The sequence below is a fragment of the Dendrobates tinctorius genome, unplaced genomic scaffold (assembly GCF_039654945.1).
Source record: "Dendrobates tinctorius isolate UK_male_01 unplaced genomic scaffold, ASM3965494v1 ptg000011l, whole genome shotgun sequence".
Taxonomy (NCBI): Eukaryota; Metazoa; Chordata; class Amphibia; order Anura; family Dendrobatidae; genus Dendrobates; species Dendrobates tinctorius.
Genome location: NW_027361679.1, coordinates 112,442,378 through 112,466,011, shown reverse-complemented (window position 1 = coordinate 112,466,011; position 23,634 = coordinate 112,442,378). Strand labels below are relative to the sequence as shown.

Here is a 23,634-nt window from a genome sequence, read left to right as displayed (position 1 = left end):
TTATGAATGACCCCAGCGCATGCACTGTACTCTGCACTGATTTGCCGGTTTCTGAGCTGCGACTGGAGAGTATCTATGAGTCACACATACTCCCAGCCTGAACATGACTAGTGGGTGCAGCCTTGCTCCATGCACTTGTATTGAGCTAAGGCCTGTTTCACACATCAGTTTTTTTGTGTCAGTTAAAATCCGCCAAAATGGCGGAAAGCGGATCCGTTGTTAACTGATGTGAACGGATGGCGCCGGACCATTTTTTTGTTTTTGACGGATCCGTCGACTGAAGAATTTTAAAGGAACCGCTGCCCGGGAAGAGGAGAGAGAGAGAGATTTTTTTTTCTGTCCGCCAGAAATGATTTCAGGGTTAAATTTCCGCCTGACTTCATTCCTCCGGGCATGCGCACTAGAAAAATGCGGATCCTGCAGCACAAAAAAAGTTACATGGTCCGTCCAGGCATCTTGGCGGACGCAAAAAAATTGACGGATCCGCAAAAAACGGATCCAACAGATGGCCATCCGTCAAGATCCACCGGTAATGCAAATCAATGGGGAAAAAAACGGATCCAACAAAAAAAATGGCGGATCCGTTTTTTTGCAAAAATGGCGGATTTTGACTGATGGTCAAAAACGGAAGTGTGAAACAGGCCTAAGCCGCACCACAACTAGTGACTTGGCGAATCGGAGGGAGTGGTCTCGCTCCATACAAATGCATGGAGCAAGCACAGGCTCACTGGATGGGCTCTGGCCAGGAGTATGCATAACGCATATATTTTTCACACAGAGTGACTGCACACTTATTGGTTTGGACCGGTCAACCCCTTTAATGTTACCCATTCATTGCTGATGAAGCATCTCAGTGCATAAATGATTTTTTTTGTTTCTGGAATGATTTTAGGACATATTGTGCTATGTTTTGATAATATACAGACAACATATGGAAATATATTTGTTGAAACTTTTTTAAAAAGGTAGATTGTTTGATTTAAACTATAACAGGGCAGTTACAGATTTAAAAGATGTCTTCACTTCGAGCTAAGCTTCTTGCCAGATCAGTAATCTGATTTTATGTTGGGATGCCATCTGATCTGCTCTAATCTATGAGTGGTCAATTTTCTTGTGGCACCACTGCACGGTCAATTTAGGCATTATGCAGTATCCATTTTAAAAGAGCTATATGTGCAATATACAAGCCAGCTGGGCTTTACACAAGATTCTCTCTTTGTTGCTGTTCCCCAATTTAGTTAATAGGTGAGTGAGGGTCCTGAACAGAAGGATTCAATTTAGGAAGGGGTTCATTTACATTAAGGAGTTGTCTGAAAAATAGTAGAAAAATGTTGGTAAATTTAAATTTGTTTCCTTTGCAAGTAGGAATGATTAGTGGCATAGCTCATGGACACCTATGCAATGTCCCCAACACAGCCCCATCACAGATCTTTAATAATATTGATATTCTCATAATGTCCACAATGACATATATATTAAGAACTTGTGTCGTTTTAGAAGTGATATTTAATAAAAAGGCATGTGTCGCAAAATGTCTTAAAGATAATTCATCAGCGGGATTTTTTATATGAAATCTGAGAGAAACATAATATGGGGTAAGAGAGCCTGATTCCAATGATGTATGTCTTTCTGGATTACTTCGTGTATTGTTTATATAATCCCTGTTTTATCTTTTGTAGATATAGCAGTGGTCATAATACTAAAATTAATATAAACTCGCCCAAACCACTGATTCCTATGGACAATGTGAATTGGTGGGGGGCAGGGTAGCACAAATTAGTCTAACTCGTGTTCACATTAGAACTGGTAAAGCAGCAATAATCTCCAGCTGATAAAACAATGATTGTATTGAAACTACAACACACAGTCTAGTATGTGACACATCCATGGAATCTGGCTCACTTGTCTTAAATTGTGCTGCTCTGAGATTCAATAGCAAAAATGTGCTAACAAATTCCATTTAAAACATTTTTTGCAACTGTTTTTCTCTTAGACAGGTCCTTGACAATAAGATAATCAAGATATGCCAGATTGTTAAGAAGTTGAATAATCACAGCAGATTTTTTTTATTTCCAACATGACTTAGCTCCAATTAAAATCAATGGGCTGTCGATATAATACGTTTCCCATCTGTTCCCATTTTCATCTGTTGGCTGTTTGAACTGTAAAGTTTTAATGGTTAAATTCTGTAGTCAAAATATATATACCATTGTCCTTGCATTTAGCATTTTGTTGGTATCTTTGTAGCATTTTTGGGATCAATGACATTTTTATAAAAATGCAACATGTCCTGGCATGGCATTTACATAAACAGTGGTGTGGTGTGAATAAGTGTTTGCCCCCTACTGATTTCCTATCCTTTTACATGTTTGTCACACTTAAATGTTTCAGATTATCAAGCAAATGTAAATATTAGACAACGATAAAACAAGTAAACACAAAATTAAGTTTTTTAATAAAGGTCTTTATTATTAAAAAAAAAAAATCCAAACCTACAAGGCCCTGTGCAAAAAGTGACCCCCCTTTAAAACATAAATTAACTGTGGTTTATCACACCTTTGGAAAGCAGAGAACAAATTCTCTAGCCACACCCAGGACTGATTACTGCCACACCTGTTTTCAATCAAGAAATCACTTAAAGAGGACCTGCCTGACTGACAAAGTGAAGTAAACCAAAAGATCCTCAAAAACTAGACTTCATGCCTCGATCCAAAGAAATTCTGAAACAAATGAGAAATAAAGCAATTATGATCTATCAGTCTGGAAATGGTTATGAAGCCATTTATAAAGCTTTGTGACTCCAGCAAACCAAAGTGTCCATTATTCACAAATGTCAAAAACATGGGACAGTGGTGATCCTTCCCAGGAGTGGCCGTTAGACCAAAATTACCCCAAGAGCACAGTGATGACTCATCCAAGATGTCACAAAAGACCCAACAACAACATCCAAAGAACTGCATGCCTCACTTGCCTCAGTTAATGTCAGTGTTCATGACTCCACCATAAGAAAGAGACTAGGCAAAATGGCTTATATGGCAAAGTTCCAAGACAAAAACCACTGCTGAGCAATAAGAACATAAATGCTCATCTCAGTTTTGCCAGAAAACATCTTGATGATCCCCAAGACTTTTGGGAGAATACTCTGTGGACTAACAAAACAAAAGTTGAACTTTTTGGAAGGTGTATGTCCCATTATATCTGGCATAGAAGTAGCACATCATTTCAAAAAAGGAACATCATACAACAGTAAAATATGGTGGTGGTAGTGTGATAATCTGGGGCTGTTTTTGTGCTACGGAATCTAAAAGACTTGCTGTGGTAATTGGATCCATGAATTCTGCTGGACACCAAAAAATCCTGAAGGCAAATGTCCAGCCTTCTGTTAATGACCTCAGATGAAGCAAACTTGGGTTATGCAGCAGGGCAATGATCCAAAACACACCAGCAGGTCCACCTCTGAATGACTTAAGAAAAACTAAAATAAGACTTTGGAGTGGCCTAGCCAAAGTCCTCACCTTAACCCGATTGAGATGCTGTGACAGAACCTTAAAAAGACAATTCATGCTCGGAAACCCTCCGATGTAGTTGAATTACAACAATTCTGCAAAAATGAGTGGGTCAAAATTCCTCAGGGGAGTGCAAAAGACTCATTGCCAGTTATCACAAATGCTTGATTGTAGCTGTTGCTGCTAAGGGTGGCCCAATCAGTTATTAGGTTTAGGGGGAAAACACTTCTTCCACACAGGGTTCTGTAGGTTTGGATTTCTTTTTCCTTTAATAATAAAGACCTTAATTTAAAAACTGCATTTTGTGTTTACTTATGTTATCTTTGCCTAATATTTACATTTGTTTGGTGATCTGAAATATTCAAGTGTGACAAACAAGCAAAAGAATAAAAAATCAGGAAGGGGGCAAACAATTTTTTACACCACTGTAAAAAATGTAACTGAATGCATATAAAATGTCCATCAAACACCTGAAATGAAATGTGTGTGAAGATTTGTTGCAGAAATTTACAGAATGAGGTGATAAAGCATTATACATCAGTGTATTTTAACATTTAGGGTCAGCTGAGCATTTGATAAATCCATATTGTCATCCGAGTGCTCTGCATGTGTCAGTTTTTTCCTCCTTGTGATATCTGATTTTATTTATCAACAGTTTCTAATGTACGTGATCAAATACGGCTAACTATGTTAATAATGGCAATATATTCAGAAAAATTGGATACTGCACAAATGATCAGTATAGGATCTGATTTTTTTACATACCAATAGACCTAAATGGGCATATTTCATTGAAGATTGCTTTTTTTTACAGAATGCATGGTCCAAGTATAAAAAAACTCTCATTACATTGGTCAGTGCCTTGTCCGATCTTTACTCGCACAGCACACGTTTGCATAATACGCTAGTCTGCATTTCCTTGTATTTGATCCGTTTGATGCTGAAGAATTTCTGCAACATTTCTGCCTCAATTCACTAAATTAGGCTACTTGCATTTTTATTGCTTTTTTTTCAGCTATATTAAAATTACTTTCTTCTGGAAACCTTCTGCTGCTTAGCTTTGATAAAACTTCATTGATAGTGTGAAGTCGTGCAAAATCCATGTGTTTTATTTAATTTCTGTTGTGGAAATGCAATGAAAATGCATATGTGTATTTTAGCTATGGATTTCAAAATTTTATTTAAGTCTATGGGGAGAATTTCTAAAAAATATGCACATTTACTGTAAAAAGAAAGATGCTGGAATTGTTACACACTGCATGTTGCACAAAAATATAAAGCAGAGAAGACAAATGCTCATCATGAGAACTTAGAAAAGAAAACTGTAGCGGGATAAGGCTAGTTTCACACTTGCGTTAGGAGGCACAGCGCACGGCTGCCATGCAGCTTCACCCGCTGCCACGCCCCCTCCGGTCAGCTCCTCCTATAGGCGCATGACGCTGCATGCGACCTGCGTACCCTATCTTTAGCATTAGGTACACAGGCCATGCCATGGTTTGCTTTTGGCGGCGCATGCGCCCTTTTGATGGTGTGCCGACGTGCGCCAAACGCACCGTGTTGCATTTTGGTGTGCTCAGCACACCGTCAAAAGGGCGCATGTGCCACCAAAAGCATACCAGCGCACGGCCTGCATACCCAATGCTAAAGATAGGGTATGCAGGTCGCATGCAGCTTCATGCGCCCATAGGAGGAGCTGACCGGAGGGGGTGCAGCAGGGGGCGGAGCTGCACAGCGGCCGTGCGCTGTGCCTCCTAACGCAAGTGTGAAACTAGCCTAACTACAGGCCAATGAGATAGATCTACAACATGTTCATGCATTTGGCACTTACAAGATAATTTGCCAATAAAAGCACAAAGGCATTTGTCGTTTGTGGCAGATAACTTGCATATATATAACTCGCACAATTGCAATCCTATAACAGAAGGTTATGCACTAATGTCATTCAATGAGGCAGAGCAGATCTGCATATTTTTTCTCAGCTGCATTCGGCGTGAGAAAAAAATTGTAGCATGCTGAGATTTTATGCTGAAATCGGATGGGAGTGAGAAAACAGCAGGATGCCATATGGACCATCAGTATGGCATCCGATTTTTACAGATATGTCATATTTCTGTAGCATAGGAAACTGTATATGGTCCTATAAATGATCAATGGTTGCTGAGTAGAGATGAGCAAATTTGTTCGGATTGGGTTCCGAATACGATCGGATTCGAATATTGTTTTCGCAATATTCGTCAAAGAAAGCCGAACGTCATTAGAGTCAATGGAAGTAGATATTACCGAATATGTTCGGAACCGATAATTAAACATATATTCGGCACGAACAGTGTTCGAACATGGCTCGAATCTGTCAAAATCAGATTCAGGGACAAAAACCGAACAAATTTGCTCATCTCTACTTTTGAGTAAAAAAACGGATTGCATGCGGATAGCACACCGATGACAAGTGATGAAAAATGGTCTCACTTTTCTACATGAAAATCCAACCGATATTTTATATGCTCACACGTAGCAACTTGGCGTACTATCTTGTGCAGCTTGTATTGAGAGCTTCATCCAATTAAACAAAAAAGATTCATATCAGTACATTTTAGGAAGTGGAACCAATTGTTTGGGTGTAGTTTGCTACTTTTTTGAATTGTGTATGTTTTACGCATATTTCGTAGTCCATCACTATACAGATGGAATAGGATATTTTGTTTAGCCAATTTAATGACTATTAGACTTCTTTTTTTTTTTCTAACAGTTACATAGGGTAGAAATCTTGCCTATATTACTGATACTGTAAAATGCAACGTTTTTTTCCACACAAAACAAAAAAAAAGCCCTGAAAAAAATGCTGCAAACACTCCTCGTGTGCACAAGGCCTTGTTCTGTTGTACGCATGCCATATGTGTAACTTTTATTAAGGGGCATCATGCATTAGAAAGCTAATATTGAGCCAGGCATGTGACTTTTTCTCTTTTTTAATATTACTATAGATGGGAAGGAATGTATTTAATGAATTATCAAAATGTGACTGTCACTATCAGCTAAGGAGCAATTATTTGATTGTAATAAAACTTTTTTTTTTAAAGATGAAGAACTGCACCAGGACTATATTTTACTGCAAGGAGAGAAATCATTGCAAAACAAACAAGAACAGGGAAGTGCTCCTCCCTCCAAAGGGATCAAATGTGTGTTGTGCATCTGGAATCTTGTTGAAATCTGCCTGTAACTGTTACAATAGTCACAAATCAACACAAGATCTACTTGTTTTTTTTTTTTTTTCACTCAATGAATTATGTTTCAAGAGACTAAAATATTGCTCAGCAGAGATAAAAGACTGGATCACAAGCGAGCTTCTTATGTACCTATTATTTTCCTGTAGCTTCAGGGCTGACATTTTTTATATATCTCTTCCTTTTTATTAACATGCCGCCTGCAGCATTTAATCATTGTTGACTTCTCACTTAGCATCACATATCGAATCACACTGGAGTAGTGGTAATACCTTGGACATTTATTTATCCATCTGACATCAAAGGAAAGACAGAGCAGAGTAAAAAATGGCAAAAATAACATATTTTACCCTCTGCCCAAAAACGGTAACTGTTAATAAATATTGAAAGTTTATTTCTAGGGTGGTAAATGCTGACTCAAGTTAGAATATATATATATATATATATATATACTGTATACATACATACATATCCTTTAATTAAATAAATCACACGCAATTCTCACGTCGCCCTTAAACTATACTTGCAACTGTTGATATTTCTTGTTATTGCAGGCAAACACGTTAGGCAAAAAGATATTATGCACAATATTTACTTGTTAATTTATATGTTTGTAAAACGTTTAGGAAATTTACATATAGAAATATTATCATTTACTTTGACGAGCTCTAAAATACAAATGTTTTAATTCAGGTCAATGAAACCAAGAATATGTTTTTTTTATGTATTGGTATGTTAAGCTGTTCCAGAAACTTATTATAATGATGTAATAAATTCAGAAAATCTCATTAAGAATAGAAAATATAATTCATAGAAAAATAAAATAAATTATATATATATATATATATACATTTTATTTATTTTATTGAAATATTTGCAATAATGATATATATATATATTAAACATATATATAATTTAAATATACAACATTTTGTTTATACATAATAATGCATACTGCCATTATTTTAAATTTGCAACATTTAGTATACCTTAGCTCCATAGATTACTTGTTTATAGTGGCAATCAAAGTATTGCTAATACATCAACAGACAGATTGATACGGTAAGTAGAAAGTTGAGAACTTAGAAATGACTATTCATATTTTTTTGCTCTTTATGTTCATTCTTACCAAATCTTACTGTAATGATCAAAATGTAGTACTTTATTCCGTTTCATGCCAAAAGAAGAATTTGGCTTCTGAAAGTTAGGGTCCAACTTACTAGATTGGTTTTACTTTTAAAATATTCTATTCAAAACAGGTGTCAATGTTAGTTGGCATTTTAACATCCATGTGTGTGGCTCTAAGGATAAGTTACCTGAATTGATCTTTAATAGTGATGAGCAAGTATACTCATTGCTCTGGTTTTCCCGGGCATGCTCGGGTGTCCTCCGAGTATTTTACCATGCTCGGAGATTTAGTTTTTGTTGAAGTAGCTGCATGATTTACGGCTAATAGACAGCCTGAATACGTGTGGAGATTCCCTACCAAACAGGCATTCCTCACATGTATTCAGCCTGTCTAGCAGCCACAAATCATGCAGCTGCGTCGACACAAAATAAATCTCCAAGCACGGCAAAATACTCGGAGGACCCCCGAGCATGCTCGGAAAAACCCGAGCAACAAGTAAACTCGCTTATCAATAATCTCTAACAAATGGAAAAACCGTAGGGTGCATATGGTGCCCAGTCTTATCTACTTTAATTTAAAAAGTAATGCTTTCCCTTTAACCAACTGGAATAATTGAATAGAAACACTTATATACATGCAGTTGAGAATGTAAGAATCTCAGATTTTCTTTTGATTTTATTATATTTCTAAACAGTAATAAGCAAACACTTGCAATGTACATACGGTATATGCTTAGGAATATGTGGATATTTTACAGTGCATTGTTACTCAGGCCTCTCAAGCCACCTGCAGACACGGCCTTTGTGTTTTATATCATTGCCTTAAGAAAAATTAAGTGACCCATGAAAGCTTATGAGGCCCATTAATAGAATGTTTTACTAAGATAGCAAATAATGTGCCAAGACTTTGGACCGTGACCACAAACTAATTTATGTGATTAATTGAAGACAGAGGGTGCTTTTAACATTTTGAAAGCATCAATATGAAGGTAGAACATAGTCAAAAATATCTATAGTATAACTACTACCTCACACACAACATGAGACATTATTAATTATTATTAGTGTTTATTTTCAGTAATCTTTTTTTTATTATTTATTGATATATCAATTTGTCATAAATGTTTGGTCTTGGACTAAGGGACAAACTATTGTAATTTATTAAATTGTTTTAGTATTTTTGTTAGCTATTAGCGTTTTACAAATATTGTGAATTCTTTATGAATTATTACTACCATTTTGAAACTTTACATGCTTAGATATAGGTATTTCAGAATAACTTGCATTTTACAATAACATAACAATTGGGAATCTCCAATATTCTATAGTGTATATTTTAATATTCATAAAAAAATAATGTTGCCTTAGTGTATCTAAATAGGACACTTGCCGCAAATGATGCCAGTAGTAAGATTAGAAGAATTTCCCAGCTTTTTCACTTCATACATCATCTTGACTTGGACATCCAAATCTTTTAATACTGAATAGTTAGCATTCTCCGTGTGACACAAGAGAAAACCTGGTCCGTTGCATGAAGGCCCAATGTCATTTATTACAGATTTGAATTGTATGTGTGGACCCCACCATTATAAATATCCTTCTTTACCTTCTCCCTGACATCAGTTACGGCGTTAATAACAGCCACATGTCTAAATGCCACTGACGTGTTAAACAAGACTACTTTGTATGGGACATTGCTAAAACAAAACAAACATATTTCCTAATAAGACAGAAGGATAGAGTAATGTTATTTTATTTAATGAGCAAGAACAGATTGCTTCACCATGTGGATCTGTTTATGAGATTACAGTATATTGAATGGAACAGCTAATGATCAACTAATTCATTCTTAAGTGCCAGGAAACAAGAAAACACAGGTTTCCAGTGTTGATGGTTATGCGACTTCTGTACTTTTATAGTAGGATAGGATCCCATAGCCCACACATCTGTCATTAATATGATTTATTGTAGCCATCACACCTACCAGGAGCCATAAGAAAGAATTGCAGGAGGGCAGAAGGATCATTGCAATGATTGTACATTGTAATGTGCAAACTGTAACACGCTGTGGAATATGTTGGCGCTATATAAAGAAAAGATTTTTATTACGATTGCAGATGCATTAGAAATAGTAAAGAACATACTTAGCACACATTAACATTCAGAGATATGCATTTACAAGCTTCTCAGATGGCCTTTATGCATGTGTTTATAGAAAAGGAGAACAATAGAAAAGAAAAGTTTCGTATAATGCTCATATAGAGCATAAAGCACTAGCAATATGCAGCTTTATATATGGATTGAAAAATTGGAGTTCTTTTTGATATGTGTAACTTACATCTGAGCTGACCGGACGGAATGACCCCGGTCTGAGTCCCAACCAGAATCCTGGGACACCACAGTAGATCACAGTCATTCAGCGAGAAACACTATTCTGTGTGATAGATATAGATATTCTAATGACAGTATAGATTATATACCACCATAGGCCAGAATTATACAGTAGTATAGACCAGTGTTTCCCAAACTCCTCACGACCCCCCCCCCCCACAGGCCATGTTCTCAGGATATCCATAGTATTGCACAGGTGAGATAATTCCTGATGTCTTGATGATACTTCCACCACCTGGGCAATACTATGAAATCCTGAAAACATGACCTGTGGGGGTTCGTGAGGACTGGAGTTTGGGATACACTGGTATAGACCGAAACAATTCATGTAAAACAAAAGAGTCTGTAGAAGTTGAGGTAGGAAGTGATAACTGGGGATAATGTATAAATGCTTTCAGTGGTGCATTAATTAAGACTAATTATTTTGAATATTAGGAAAACACTTAGTACAAATTAATTTCACGTTCTGAACTTTGTAGTAATTACAGGGCAGAGTTTGCTATGTGGAACTTCTTCGTGATTGTTACTACTCTGCTGGCAAAAATGTTGAGCAGTTAAAAATTGCAATGTGGCCAGAACCAGCTTTGTAGCACATGTACTGATGGTTGGTTTTCAGCTTCACATGAGATGCATCCAAATCTACTTCCATCTATTACTGATCTGCTAACAAAGCATAAATTATGACTACTCCGAGATACATATTATATAGCACAAAGAGTTCAAGGAATTCCAACATGGCTCACTGATTTCATCAATTCAGTGAGTTAAACTTATAGACTCAGAGCCCTGCACTAGTGTACGGATGATAGAGATTTAAATAGAATATATCAAAGAGAATCTCATGAAATAATCCTACAGATGGTCTAAATTTCCTGGTATGCTAACCATAATTATTTAGATACAAGTTTAAGCTGAACTACATGTCTAATTGCTGGATTTGCTCTCACCAGGTCTCACCTAGGTCTTCAGCTAAAGTTTTTAATTTTGATTTAGGATAAATGAGATAAAAGAAAGTCCTCTGCTCTAGCCAATGAGCAGCTTAAGTCTGGGGCATTTGGGTTGCCCATGGACATTCATTAAATCCCTAGTCAATGTTAGAAGATATCAAATGACTACACCAACAATGCTTAATGGTTAAAACTGCTTTATGTTTCTTGACTCATGATACCAGAACACCATGAATTATTGTTACTCTATATATATTTATATTGAGAACATTTTGGGGTTTTTTAAGACTTAGGTCTCTCTCAAATGCCATGCATGTTGATATAACATCGATATATAATTTTACTGTAATATTTAGTCGCCTTTTAACCTATTTTCACTGGCCTTCCTTGCTCCTTTCCATCCTCCTTTTTCCTGACATTAGTGAAGCCAGATTTGCCATTAGCATTCCTTTTTTCTTCAAGGTGTTTGACCTTAGGGTCCTGAGCAGACCAGTCATGTATTATCACACCAATCTGTTGTTTAATGAACCTTGCATTGTGTCTAAGAGTCAGGTCATTCTGAACAAGCTACTGTCGCAAACTAGGAAGGCTAAGGTACTGTCACACTTAGCGATGCACCAGCGATCCTGACAACTATATGACCCGGTCAGGATCGCTGGTTCGCTAAGTGGTCGCTAGTGAGCTTACCAGCGACATAGCAGCGGTCGGCGGTCGCTACTTACCTGTCAGACATGGCGATGAAGACATCCTCCCACACGCGTCCACACGTCGCTCGTCACCACAGCAGGAAGCCCAGCAGGAAGCTGACGACGAGAAACGGCGCAGGCCGTAATCGCGTGATGATCAGTGATAACCAGTGGGGAAGCCGGTCGGAGGTAAGTATCACACATAGCGATATCGCTAGCAATATCGCCGCTGCGTCACAAAACCAGTGATGTTATAGCGATATTGCTAGCGATATCGTTTAGTGTGACAGGCCCTTTACAAAGAATATAATTCATTGCTGTATCATTAAGATTTCCCTTAACTGTAACTAAAAACCTTAATAAATGCATAAAAAACAACATATTTATGTATTTATTTATCATCAACCATTGTTGTCATTGCACATTTAAGCAATGAGAGTTCTCCTGACATACCCTAAGTAAAAATTTGTCTAATAGACTGCCAAATAGTTAGGGAGGCCTTAATCTTCCTAGAAACTATACCACCCCTACCTTAAACATACAGTGGCAGTATACTTGACTTCATTACTGGCATTGTACATAATGATTTAGCATTCAGCCATTTAGCCTTTGAAACACAACTCAATGTATCAAGATGCTTATTTGCTACATGCTTTTCCACGCACTGCCCCCGTCTATAAAACGGAATAACTTTTTGTTTGTTGGCTATAAATTGATTGCAGACATTTTTTCTTCTTTCTACTCCACTACAATTCTATTTTGGCTTGAGCAGATATGAAATATGATTAGCTGGGTTTTTCATGTCTTAGATCCTTATGAAGTAAATCTCTTATAAGGTTCAGTGTTGCTGACACATTCAAGTTTTAGTATTGCTACAAAGGGTTCGAAAATAAAGTTGATTTGACTGATTTTTTTGATCAACGCAAAACATTTTTTAAACATGTGACCTATTGTTTTTGATTGAAAACTGATTCCTTGCCTGATTCTATACACAGTATCCACTGTTCCCAAAAGGGTATAATGACAAAATCTCTGGTTTATTAAGCTGAATATGTTTTTGTAACTGAAGTAGATAAAATAACAAACTTTGTATCAAAGCAGCTTTGTGTTGTGCGAAGTGCAAATGGGAAACAATAAGGTGCACATTCCCTAAAGTTTCCCTAGGCAAATAACTGGTGAAGGGAGCTGTTTTCAGCACTGGACCATCTTTTATAGCAGAACCATTGCTATTAAATAAGTAAAAAAACATCTGGTAATGAAATATGACCACATTATCTAATTATCATAGGACAGATGAGTATAGCTCACAGCATACTGCTCCTGTACTGCTGACATTAGGGAGAAACTTCAATATGTGTCCACTACGACTCTCCAAATATTTTCAATCGGATTCTACATAAATTAGACTTTAGTTTGTGTTTAAGGTGTCTTAGCTTCTAGTTTGTGTTCATTTGGCCTTCTATCAATATTCCATGTATGCCTATTTGAGTTCTTATTGTAGATCTTCTTGTAGTTTACAAGCGCAGTTCAGGACATGCCATGTCTATGGCTGGTTCTGATTAATATCTAATTTAGCAAGTAGTGTACTAAATCAGTTAAGCACTTGAAAATAGAGAAATATGTACACTTTTATTTTGCCTTTGACTGTATCAGATTATAATAGTCTATGTCTTATTTGGTCAAAAAAGACGCAATGGTATAAATAGAATTATGTTCCACATAAAGTTGTGTGTTATGGTAACTAGTGAATGTTATATCTTCAAATAAATTCAGTGTTCTATTATAATGTAATATAAGTTCAGTGGAAAAATAGGGTGATAGGTGGTACAAATATTAAAATGCAGAATACAGCTGCGTAAAACGACAGGATCAGTGTTACTTCCCAGACAAAGGTTGATTTAACACCTCACTTTCTCATAAGTTTGAGATTTATTAGTAAAAATAACATACTTTTTTTTAGAAATTTGGTAATGTTCTTCTGACTGTCAGCTAGATGTCATAATGCCTGTGAAATATCTATGTATTGCCCATAATGGGAAGAAAAACTACTCTGTTGATGACAGTTCTATATTTTCTTCAAAACTATAGTGAAATTTAATAATGACCATTGAGAAGAAATTCTACTTGTAGGGATTATTCTGGTAATGATTCTGTATCAGCTACTGGTTAGGACAACAGATATTGCATGAGTAAGACTTACACAAATGCAGTCTGTAAGTACTTAGGTGCAGGGTACTTGGACTCATTGTGCACATTGTGAGCAAATCATTTGAGCAATGGTGATCTCATGCATGTTCTACTTTAACAGCAACATTTACAACAGCTTGGGTTTTAGATTTTGTATTACACCCTCACCATTAAGGTTCTACTAAACTACGCTTAGATCACCGCATAGGTCAATGAGAAATCAAGCAGGGTGGTGCAGGTCACACCCATAGTACAAATGTTAAAAATTGGCCGTTTTATGACCACGTCAGCTTGGCCTTACCTTTGACTAACATGTACTTGCTTTTAAAAGCTGAAGGAAATCTGATTCTACCATGAATTACCATTACTTTTCCTACTAAAAGAAGTTGACATCTACTTAAAGCTTCCGAAATGTATAGTGATTCCTAAAAGATATTTCACACAGCTATTCAAATACATCAGAAAATTTCATCAACTCGCTACGAGGTAAATCATCAAGAAGAAGTTGAACTACATTGTAGAGTTTGTCAATATCTTGTGTATTCAACAAAATAGCTAACGTCAAAGTTATTGTGTCAGTTATATCACTGTTTGGAGCATCTCATGATAAAGCATGTGCCCATGCAATCATGTCATCCCTCATAAGGCCACTATACTGATAGTTACTCGAATGTGCAGAGGAAATAGCAGAGCAGGCTTCAATATAGATTTTCTAGGTCCTCTCAGAGTTTAGAGGTACGTGGATCAATATTTCGCTATACATAAAAAAATATTGCATTTCACATATTATTTTCCGACATCAAATATACCAATCTATTGGTCTAGTCTATTATCCACCTTTTTGATGGCTTTCTAAAAAATGTCTGATCTTTTTCTGCAATATTGCAGAATTACTACATAGGTTGCATATTATATATTAGATATAGTTTTGCATAAAAAAAATAAAAAGGAAATATGACTACTAAGTGCATGAAGAAATAATTTTGCTCATAATAAATATCTGGAACTTTACATTACATACAGAAATTTTAAAAAAATAACTGTGTTATTAACAAAAGGTACCATTAAAATCTATTTTGCAAATTAAATACGTGGGACCAAATTAGCTTAGCTATAGTACATTTTCCTAACATTCGATTTGATTTGATGGGTCAGAATAGTGGATAAATCATTTGACATTTTACTGACTTGTTTATGTTACAACAATGTATCAGATATCATAGGAAAAGAATCAGATGTGGCAAAACGACATCTCTCAGCATGTCTTACAAGTTCACATTTGGACTATTGTAGCTTTGCATTAAGTGGAGAGCTACAGGTGGCAAACCACTACAATAAGGTATGGTATTAGGAGTAACATGCAGCAGATTGCCAAGGTTAGCATCATGGTGTGACTAGTCAACTTTACCTTTACGATAAACATATAAATATATATACATATATATATATATATAAATATATACATGTTTCACCTTGTAGCGAACTTTATTATAGTTTATTACAGTTTGTAAAACGTCACACTATAATGCTAGCCTTCGCAATCTGCTGTGAGTTTCACCTAGTAGCATACTTTATTGTAGTTTATATATATGCATACATGTATGCATGTGTGTGTGTGTGTATATATTTATATGTGCATATATATATATATATATATATATATAGATCTCCTATTAAAGAGGCTTATCTAGTCCTAGTCACTAATGATTTTTTTTCTCGCAAGGGTTTAGGTTCAATTGAACTATATGTTTGGGGCAGGAAGATGAAACAAAAAGTCACCAAATCATTATAGTTAAGAAATATAGGGTCTGTAAAATGTAGATAGTTTCTGGCAACTCAAACATATGCATGCACATAATTTGCTCATGCACTTCCATTTTGTCATGGCATCCGTCAGAGTCCGATAGAATGGAATGTTTACTTAGGAATTCATTTAGAAAATTTCCTGGCCTGTACATGACAATTTTACCTGTAATCAATGGAAACCATATATCTGCAGGGCTTTTTTTTATTCGCCTCATCTAGCAGCCAATAGACTCTAATAAATAACATACGATTCCATGTCCCATCTGGTGCCACTTTGGACCACAAGTTAAAAAAAGAAAATATATCTTTAATTTGGAAAAAGCATTCTACTTCTGTTCAGGACTTTTGATACTGAGAACCCCAGTGCTGGTTTCCTAATGATGAAACAAGGTAATTTAGAAAGGAGGAGATGGTTTTAACAAGCACAAGATGTTTTTAACACGTACAATTCCATGTGACCCCAGGTCTGCTTTGTTGAACTGACTTTTATTACAATTTGGTCACTGAATAGCAAGGAGCAGACCACTTGTTAAAGCAGAAAGGAACCTTGTTCCAGCAGTCAGTCCTTACAGACAATAGAGAACTTGAGCTGAAAATGAAATTAAAGCTCTGTTCGACATTCGTTAACACTGCGATGTCGGCCAAGAAACTGTGCATGATCATGCAAAATCAGTGTCTGAAATGTAAAACATAAGGGTAGTGCCTGCATTATTACATTTCCTTTATTCCAGAATGTTAATGCACTCAGGGCTTCCTGACTCGCTGGCGGACTTGTCTCCAGGCCAATAGCGTGTTGCTCAAAGTTACTTGTAGCAATTAAAATAACTTGATTAGGGTTAACTGGAGTAATTCCCATTTCACCATTGTTTGTTCTCCCCATTCATTGGAATTAAAGAAAGCAATAAGTGACAGGACAAGAAAACCTTCACCATACGACTGGTACAACATTAGGAGGCTGGAACATACGAACGTAGTCTGCTAGGTAGCAGGTATGTTACATCTACACTCAAATGGACATTGGATCGGTAATATTCAGCTCACACACCTTTTCCCAGCTGCCAAGAACATGTGTGTTTGTCCTGCAAATATATACAAGGCTGCAAGGTACAGATCTCTAAGAGACGAGAGGAGAAAAGATTCTGTATGCCGCTTTTACATTACTAATTAATGAAAAAAATAGCAATGCATCACCTCCCAGGTATTGGGGAAATGGCAACGCCATTTTCAGCCTGAATTGTTATGGCTGTGACTTTTACAGTCGGAACACTGAATGCGGTTTTGTAAATTTGCACATACAACGCCACCATTATAAAATGGTAAAAGGAACCACACATGTGGCAGCAATCTATGGATTGGTTTTCATTAAACGATGCTCTTCTTCTATAGCAGCCATGCTATCACAAGCAGCAAAACTGAATTATCAATGAAGCAATATGTTTAGTAAATGTTCCATGGAGCAATAGTCCGGATATTTACAAAAGGTGCTGCGAAATAACCGATAGCCACAATATTCTGTGAATGTTCTTTAGAATAACATCTGTATTTTAAATATATACACATTTACACACACACACACATACACACATATGCTATTCGCGCTCATACCATGTGACAATACATTAATATAATCAGGATAAGAAATTTGAGTCCCACAGGTAATAGTGCATCAATCCATACTATATTAGGCATTATGCTAAAAAGCTACTGCTAGGTCTTTTCTTGTAAATATCTTGCATATTTTCGCAAAGAACCAGACTAGGTATGACGTGTTAATGGTAACAATATGATAACCCTCACAGCCATTATCATTTCTTAAAGGGAAAGCAGGCAGCTGTATACACTGCTGCAAGATGATCATCTATTACTACTTCTCTGCAGTTCTGACTATCTTCAGAATGGGCTCATAGTCCGATATCAGCATATGTCACACGTGAATATAATGACATACATATATGTTCATATTTCGTTTTTTCCTTTTTTCGCTTATATTTTTTAACTGATAAATGGAAGTAACTGAAGGAATTTCGATCGGAGTACTGTTCAACTTATGTATACCGGATCACATTCCCAAAGTCAGACCCTATAAAGTAATTAGTGTGCCGCAAAACTATTCTTGGAGATAAACATTTTAAAACATAGAACAGAGGATCTGATGACCATGCAATGCTTCATGTAGATAGAGGTCGATTTTAAGAAACACATAGATGTCAACAATATCCTAGAGAACAGACAAACTGGTAAATGATTTAGGGTATTTAGCATTACAGAGAATAGGTACCAGATTCCTGAGGAGCTCAGCAAGCATCCTATCATCTGTGTCCAGCTGCCTCATACCATTCCCTAAATGATTCTCAATTAATATATTCCTGCAGGCAACGTATGCAAAGCTTGACCACTTGAGAACCTCCAGAAAGATTACATTTTCTGCCTTTCTTCAAGCAAGTCAAATCAGGAATTCACAGACCACCACTTTAATCTCTCCCTGCTTGTCCTTCAGCCTTTGCATCCTCAGTGCATGGAGATGTCATTTGGAGACGCATTATTGTATACAGATCGCTGCACTAGGGTGAATTTGCGCACGTGATCTTGTGTTCCTTAGCTTTGTATATTTTCACTATCCTCTAAAACAATAATTCCGGCAAGCTTTTTAAAAGCACAACGGAAACACTGCCAATCCTCAGGCAGAACGATTTATGTGTACGTACCTTTTCAATTTAACAAGGTCTGTTCCACAACTGGAGTCTCCTCATATGTTAGAGGCTTTACTTTGCAGCTGAAAGCTGTACCACTACTGTTTAAATTTACATTCTTGTATCCGGTGCTTTCATCTCTATCTCTTTTTTATGATAGGGGAATGTCAGTTTATTAACCTTATTCATTTCCATCACATCTATACAGGGCAAAATATGTATATATATATAGATAGATAGATAGATAGATAGATAGATAGATAGATAGATAGACATATACTGCTCAAAAAATAAAGGGAACACTAGACAATACATTGTATTGTTTAGCGTTCCCTTTATTTTTTTGAGCAGTATATATATATATATATATATATACACGTTTGAGTGCATATATATGTATTTTTATAGCTAGATATTTGTGTTTGTATATGGCACTGTATTAAATATTCTCGCTTTCTCCCTCTATATATATAAATATAAAATAAGTGCATATATGTATATTATTTGACATAAAAATGTACTTGCTTATCTTAATACACAGACTATTTATTAAGAAATTAAAATAAAACAAAAAGATTCCACCTATGATGACACATCCTATTATTCACTTATTCAGTGGTCAAGCTAAAATTCGATGATTAAAACATTTCCGAATTACTTTAATACACAGTACAGATACATAACGTGATACTAAATCGCTGCTTTCAAATTATCCATAAACCTGGCAAGCAATAATGAAAAGAAATATAAAGAATATTACTTACGAGTCAAGGAGTTCACAATTAACATGCAAATCCATGGAAGCACTAAGGTGATCATATTTCAAGGCTTTTTTAAAAAATCCACTTGAGCACTTAAAAAAATTCCACCTTGAATCTTGTGAATTCTCGAAGATTTTTTCTCCCCCTCGCTGGTATGTCCTGCTGTAAGAAAGTTGCTTGTCTATGTGTTTTTATGATAATGCAGATTTTTTTATACGAGCTACAGAAATAAGCGAAGCGTGTATAGAGGAAACAGACAGCTTGCAGGTTAAGGAAAACCCTTTTGCAAGTCTGAGCAACTGAGAACTGACAAGCTAAATATGCCTGTAGCCCCATTCATTTCCCCGCCCACATGGGTTGCCAAAATTACCAAGCCCTACAGTGCTGGAGAAGACATTCTTTGCTATTCCTCCGCTGCCCCCTTTTTGTCATTCTCCCCTCTTTTTACTTCTTCTGTCTGCTGACATTTCCTGATTTTTTTTTTCCCTTTTCACTCAAGCTTCGTAAAAAAACCTTCAGATGTGAGTCACGACCAGAAATTGTCTGAGTCGTTAAATGAGGTCACTTACAACATCACTTTTCCTGCCAAGGTTAATTTGTGTCGTCATTAAAATATCAAACTGGTGATGGCGTTAGAGTGTCAGAGCAGATATCAGCAGTTTCTTAATAAGCTAAGAATTAATCAAAGTGTTTTATGAGCAACATCCAGGCAGCTCTAATGCTATAATTGTGATGTAAAATCTCTCTCTGGGGTCACATTTACCAGGCTTGTCTCTGTGAAGTAAAGTTTGCCACAAAAGTAACTCAAAACTGTAACATTACCTATATAAATAGAAAATTTTAAATTGGTAAATTGGTGTTTCAAAAGTAAAAAAAACAGGCAAAAGAAAATGTAAGAAAATATAAAAGACTCATAACTCCCGTGATATATGCCCCAAAACTCAAGTGTTTCTGAGATCACCTCCTGTCTTTATTTACAAGGGCAATAGGGCAGTCACATGGAGTAATTACTGCCATAACCACTTTGGCCACTGACTGGCTGCAGTGGTCATATGCTCTCACTGCATCATGTCATTGCAGCTGGCATGTTAACAAGAAATGTGGGAGGACCAAAAGAGCTGGGGATTTAACAGGTGAGAAATATTTCATTTTTTGTATTTCATTAAATATATTTTTATTTTACTTGTAAATCACCCTCTTAAGCACAATAATATTTTATACAACAGAAGATAGACTCTTTTTAAAATGATAAAACATTATTAGTGGCATAGCTATAGGAACAAGGGATATTAAAAGTTGGCTTGGAGGGTAGAGGAATTAAAGTTCTTAATTTTCATGTAATGTCATTTAAAATTCACAAACCGGAGACCAATGTAAATAGAGTTCCTAATTAAAGATAAGTGGCTCAATACTTCGAGGATCAACTTCAGGTCAAATTTTCTGAAATTTGCAGGTCACCATGTATTTGAACACTCTGCGATTTGATTAACGAGGATCGTCATAAAATAAAATATGCAGGCGCCTTTTCAAAAGCTTCTGAAGATTGAGTGAGAAGGCAAATGACAACAAGCATTGAATCATAGAATCATAGAATCGTAGAGTTGGAAGGGACCTCCTGGGCCATCTGGTCTAACCCCCTGCTCAAAGCAGGATTCGCTAAATCATTCCAGACAGATGTCTGTCCAGCCTCTGTTTGAAGACTTCTATTGAAGGACAACTCACCACTTCTCATGGCAGCCTGTTCCACTCATTGATCACTCTGTCAAAAAGTTTTTTCTAATATCTAATCTGTGTCTCCTCCCATTCAGTTTCATCCCATTGCTTCTAGCCTTTCCTTGTGCAAATGAGAATAAAGATGATCTTTCTACAATGTGACAGCCCTTGAGATATTTGTAGACAGCTATTAAGTCTCCTCTCAGTCTTCTCTTCTGCAAGCTAAACATTCCCAAATCCTACAACCTTTCCTCATAAGACAGGGTTTGCAGACTGGTCACCATTCTGGTCGCTCTTTTCTGAGCTTGCTCCAGTTTGTTGATGTATTTTTTAAAATGTGGCGCCCAAAACTGGACACACTATTCCAGATGAGGTCTGACCAAAGAGGAGTAGAGGACAATAATGACTTCACGTGATCTAGACTGTATGCTTCTGTTAATAGATCCTAGAATTGCATTTGCCTTTTTTGCCGCTGCATCACACTGTTGACTCATAGTGATCTATTAGTATACCCAAGTCTTTTTCACATGTGCTGTTGCTTAGCCCTATTCCTCCCATTCTGTATATGCTTTTTTCATTTTTATTGCCCAGATGTAGTACTTTGTGTTAGGAATCTGGGTCATTCTATTCATATGCAGCAATCCAGATTCTCACATTTGTCTCCAGAGGCTAAGTCCTTTTTCCCTGCTTCTGAGCATGCTCACGGGACTAGCTCTCATTGGAGTTCAGGAGTCAGGTGCTCAGGTCCTGCTCCTGATTTGATTGGTTATGCTCGGGGCTCTGAAGATTTCTGGCTGGTCCCGTACGCTATAAAAAGTGCGCATGGCCGCTATGCCATGCGCTAGTATTTTCTATACTTGCTGCTGTGTGTTTGGTGATGGATACTTGGTCTGGTGAATGACTTATTATGAAACCCCTTCCCTCGAATATTATGTTTGTGTGAGTGATTGGGTACAGCCAGTATTGCGCTAGCGCCAGCGCGCTCAAGCATCCTTCGTTACAGCAGCCAGCGTTCAGCATTGCGCCTGCTAAATCAGCGCTTGCAGTCGCTTTTGGCGTCCGCAGTTGCGACGCCGTGCACACGGTCTGCCACGGTAAGTCTATCCAGTTGTAGTGTTGTCTTGAACTACTCCGATCCCTGGCTACCGCACGTGTGCCGCTGATGGTCTGTGAAGCTGATACAGACTCAGCGTTCTTTGTATTTTTGTTTTGCTTGCAGCTCTGTCTGTGAAACAGCCTGCTTCTGCATCTCTTTTCATGTGCAGCTCTGTGACCTCAACAGAGCTACTTTTGTGCACCAGGTGCTGTTAAACCTTGTGCACATTATCGTCTCTGTGTCCTGCCACTTTAGCAGCGGTTATCACACCTGCCGCACGGTGGACCCCGGGCGGCGAACACGTTTATTTATATTTTTTTAAGCGTGTTCCGCCGCCGTAACACTTTGCATTTTTCCCTGGTACAAACCATTCTGTTAGTTGCTGCCCACTGCTCCAGTTTATTTATATCTTTTTGAATCCTCTCTCTCTCTTCTCTAGTATTAGCTATCCCTCCTCCTAGTTTTGTGTCATCAACAAATTTAATCAGTTTACCCTCAATTCCTTCATCTAAATCGTTGATAAAGATGTTGAACAATACAGGGCCCAGGATAGAGCCCTGTGGTACCCCACTTGAGACATTCTTCCAACTGGATGTGCAGCCATTTACGACCACTCTTTGGGTCCGATCACTAAGCCAGTTATGAATCCACCTAACAGTTGCCTTGTCCATTCCATACGTAGCCATTTTTTCAATAAGGAATGTGTGAGATACTTTGTCAAATGCTTTGCTGAAGTTTGCTGCTCAGGCTTCCACATAATTTCCTACAGTTGTCACATCATATGGTCTTTTGCAGCCAGTCTAGGAGGACTGTTATTGCCAATATAATAGATGGGGGTTGGCAATACAGGAACATTTTTGACCTGCTATCCCCTACACTGGAATAGTGTGAGAATACAGCTAATTCCACATAGGGTAAAAAAAAGACCTAATCTGATTGTCGTGTACGACTTCAGTGCTGAATATGGAAAAATTGAGGTGACTGTATGAATAATGATCAAAAGATTAAAGTGAACTAGTGAAATGTTGAAGCTACAGTCATGGCCGAAAATGTTGGCACCCTTGAAATTGTTCCAGAAAATGAAGTATTTATCCCAGAAAATTATTGTGGAATATAAACAATGTCAAAGTTACAAAAGAGTTGAGCGAATATATCAATATCAAATTTTAGCAAGGAACTGCAGCAATCAGCCAGGCATGAGATATTGGAGTCTGGGACAGCATTTACAACTTTCAATTAAACGTCACAGTAAAACGAGGTGGGTGAGGGATTGGTGTAGGCCCCCTTTCCTGTGAGCCCTGATACCACATGCAACACCTCTAACTGCTTTCATGCTGAGCCACACTCAGGTGGCACAAATATCAGTTTTGAAGACTACCATTGTCCGAAAAATGTAAGGATAGTAACACGGGTAGTTGGAAGTGGAGGCCTGATGGTGTCGAAGGCCTACTGCTACAGGCAACATGCATTAAGAAGACCCAACCAGGGGTGTTCACATTTCC

At 37.1% G+C, this 23,634-nt stretch overlaps 1 protein-coding gene across 2 annotated transcripts in view; it reads right to left on the bottom strand.

Moving 5' to 3' along the window:
* CRLF1 (cytokine receptor like factor 1) overlaps window positions 1-19,817 on the bottom strand; it is a 231,137-nt gene extending 211,320 nt beyond the window's left edge. For both annotated transcript variants that reach the window (XM_073588657.1, XM_073588646.1), the window contains exon 1: window positions 19,327-19,817. In XM_073588657.1, coding sequence (XP_073444758.1) covers window positions 19,327-19,381 — 55 coding nt within the window. In that variant the 5' untranslated portion in view covers window positions 19,382-19,817. The remainder of the gene's footprint in view (window positions 1-19,326) is intronic.
* Window positions 19,818-23,634: the final 3,817 nt, after the last annotated feature.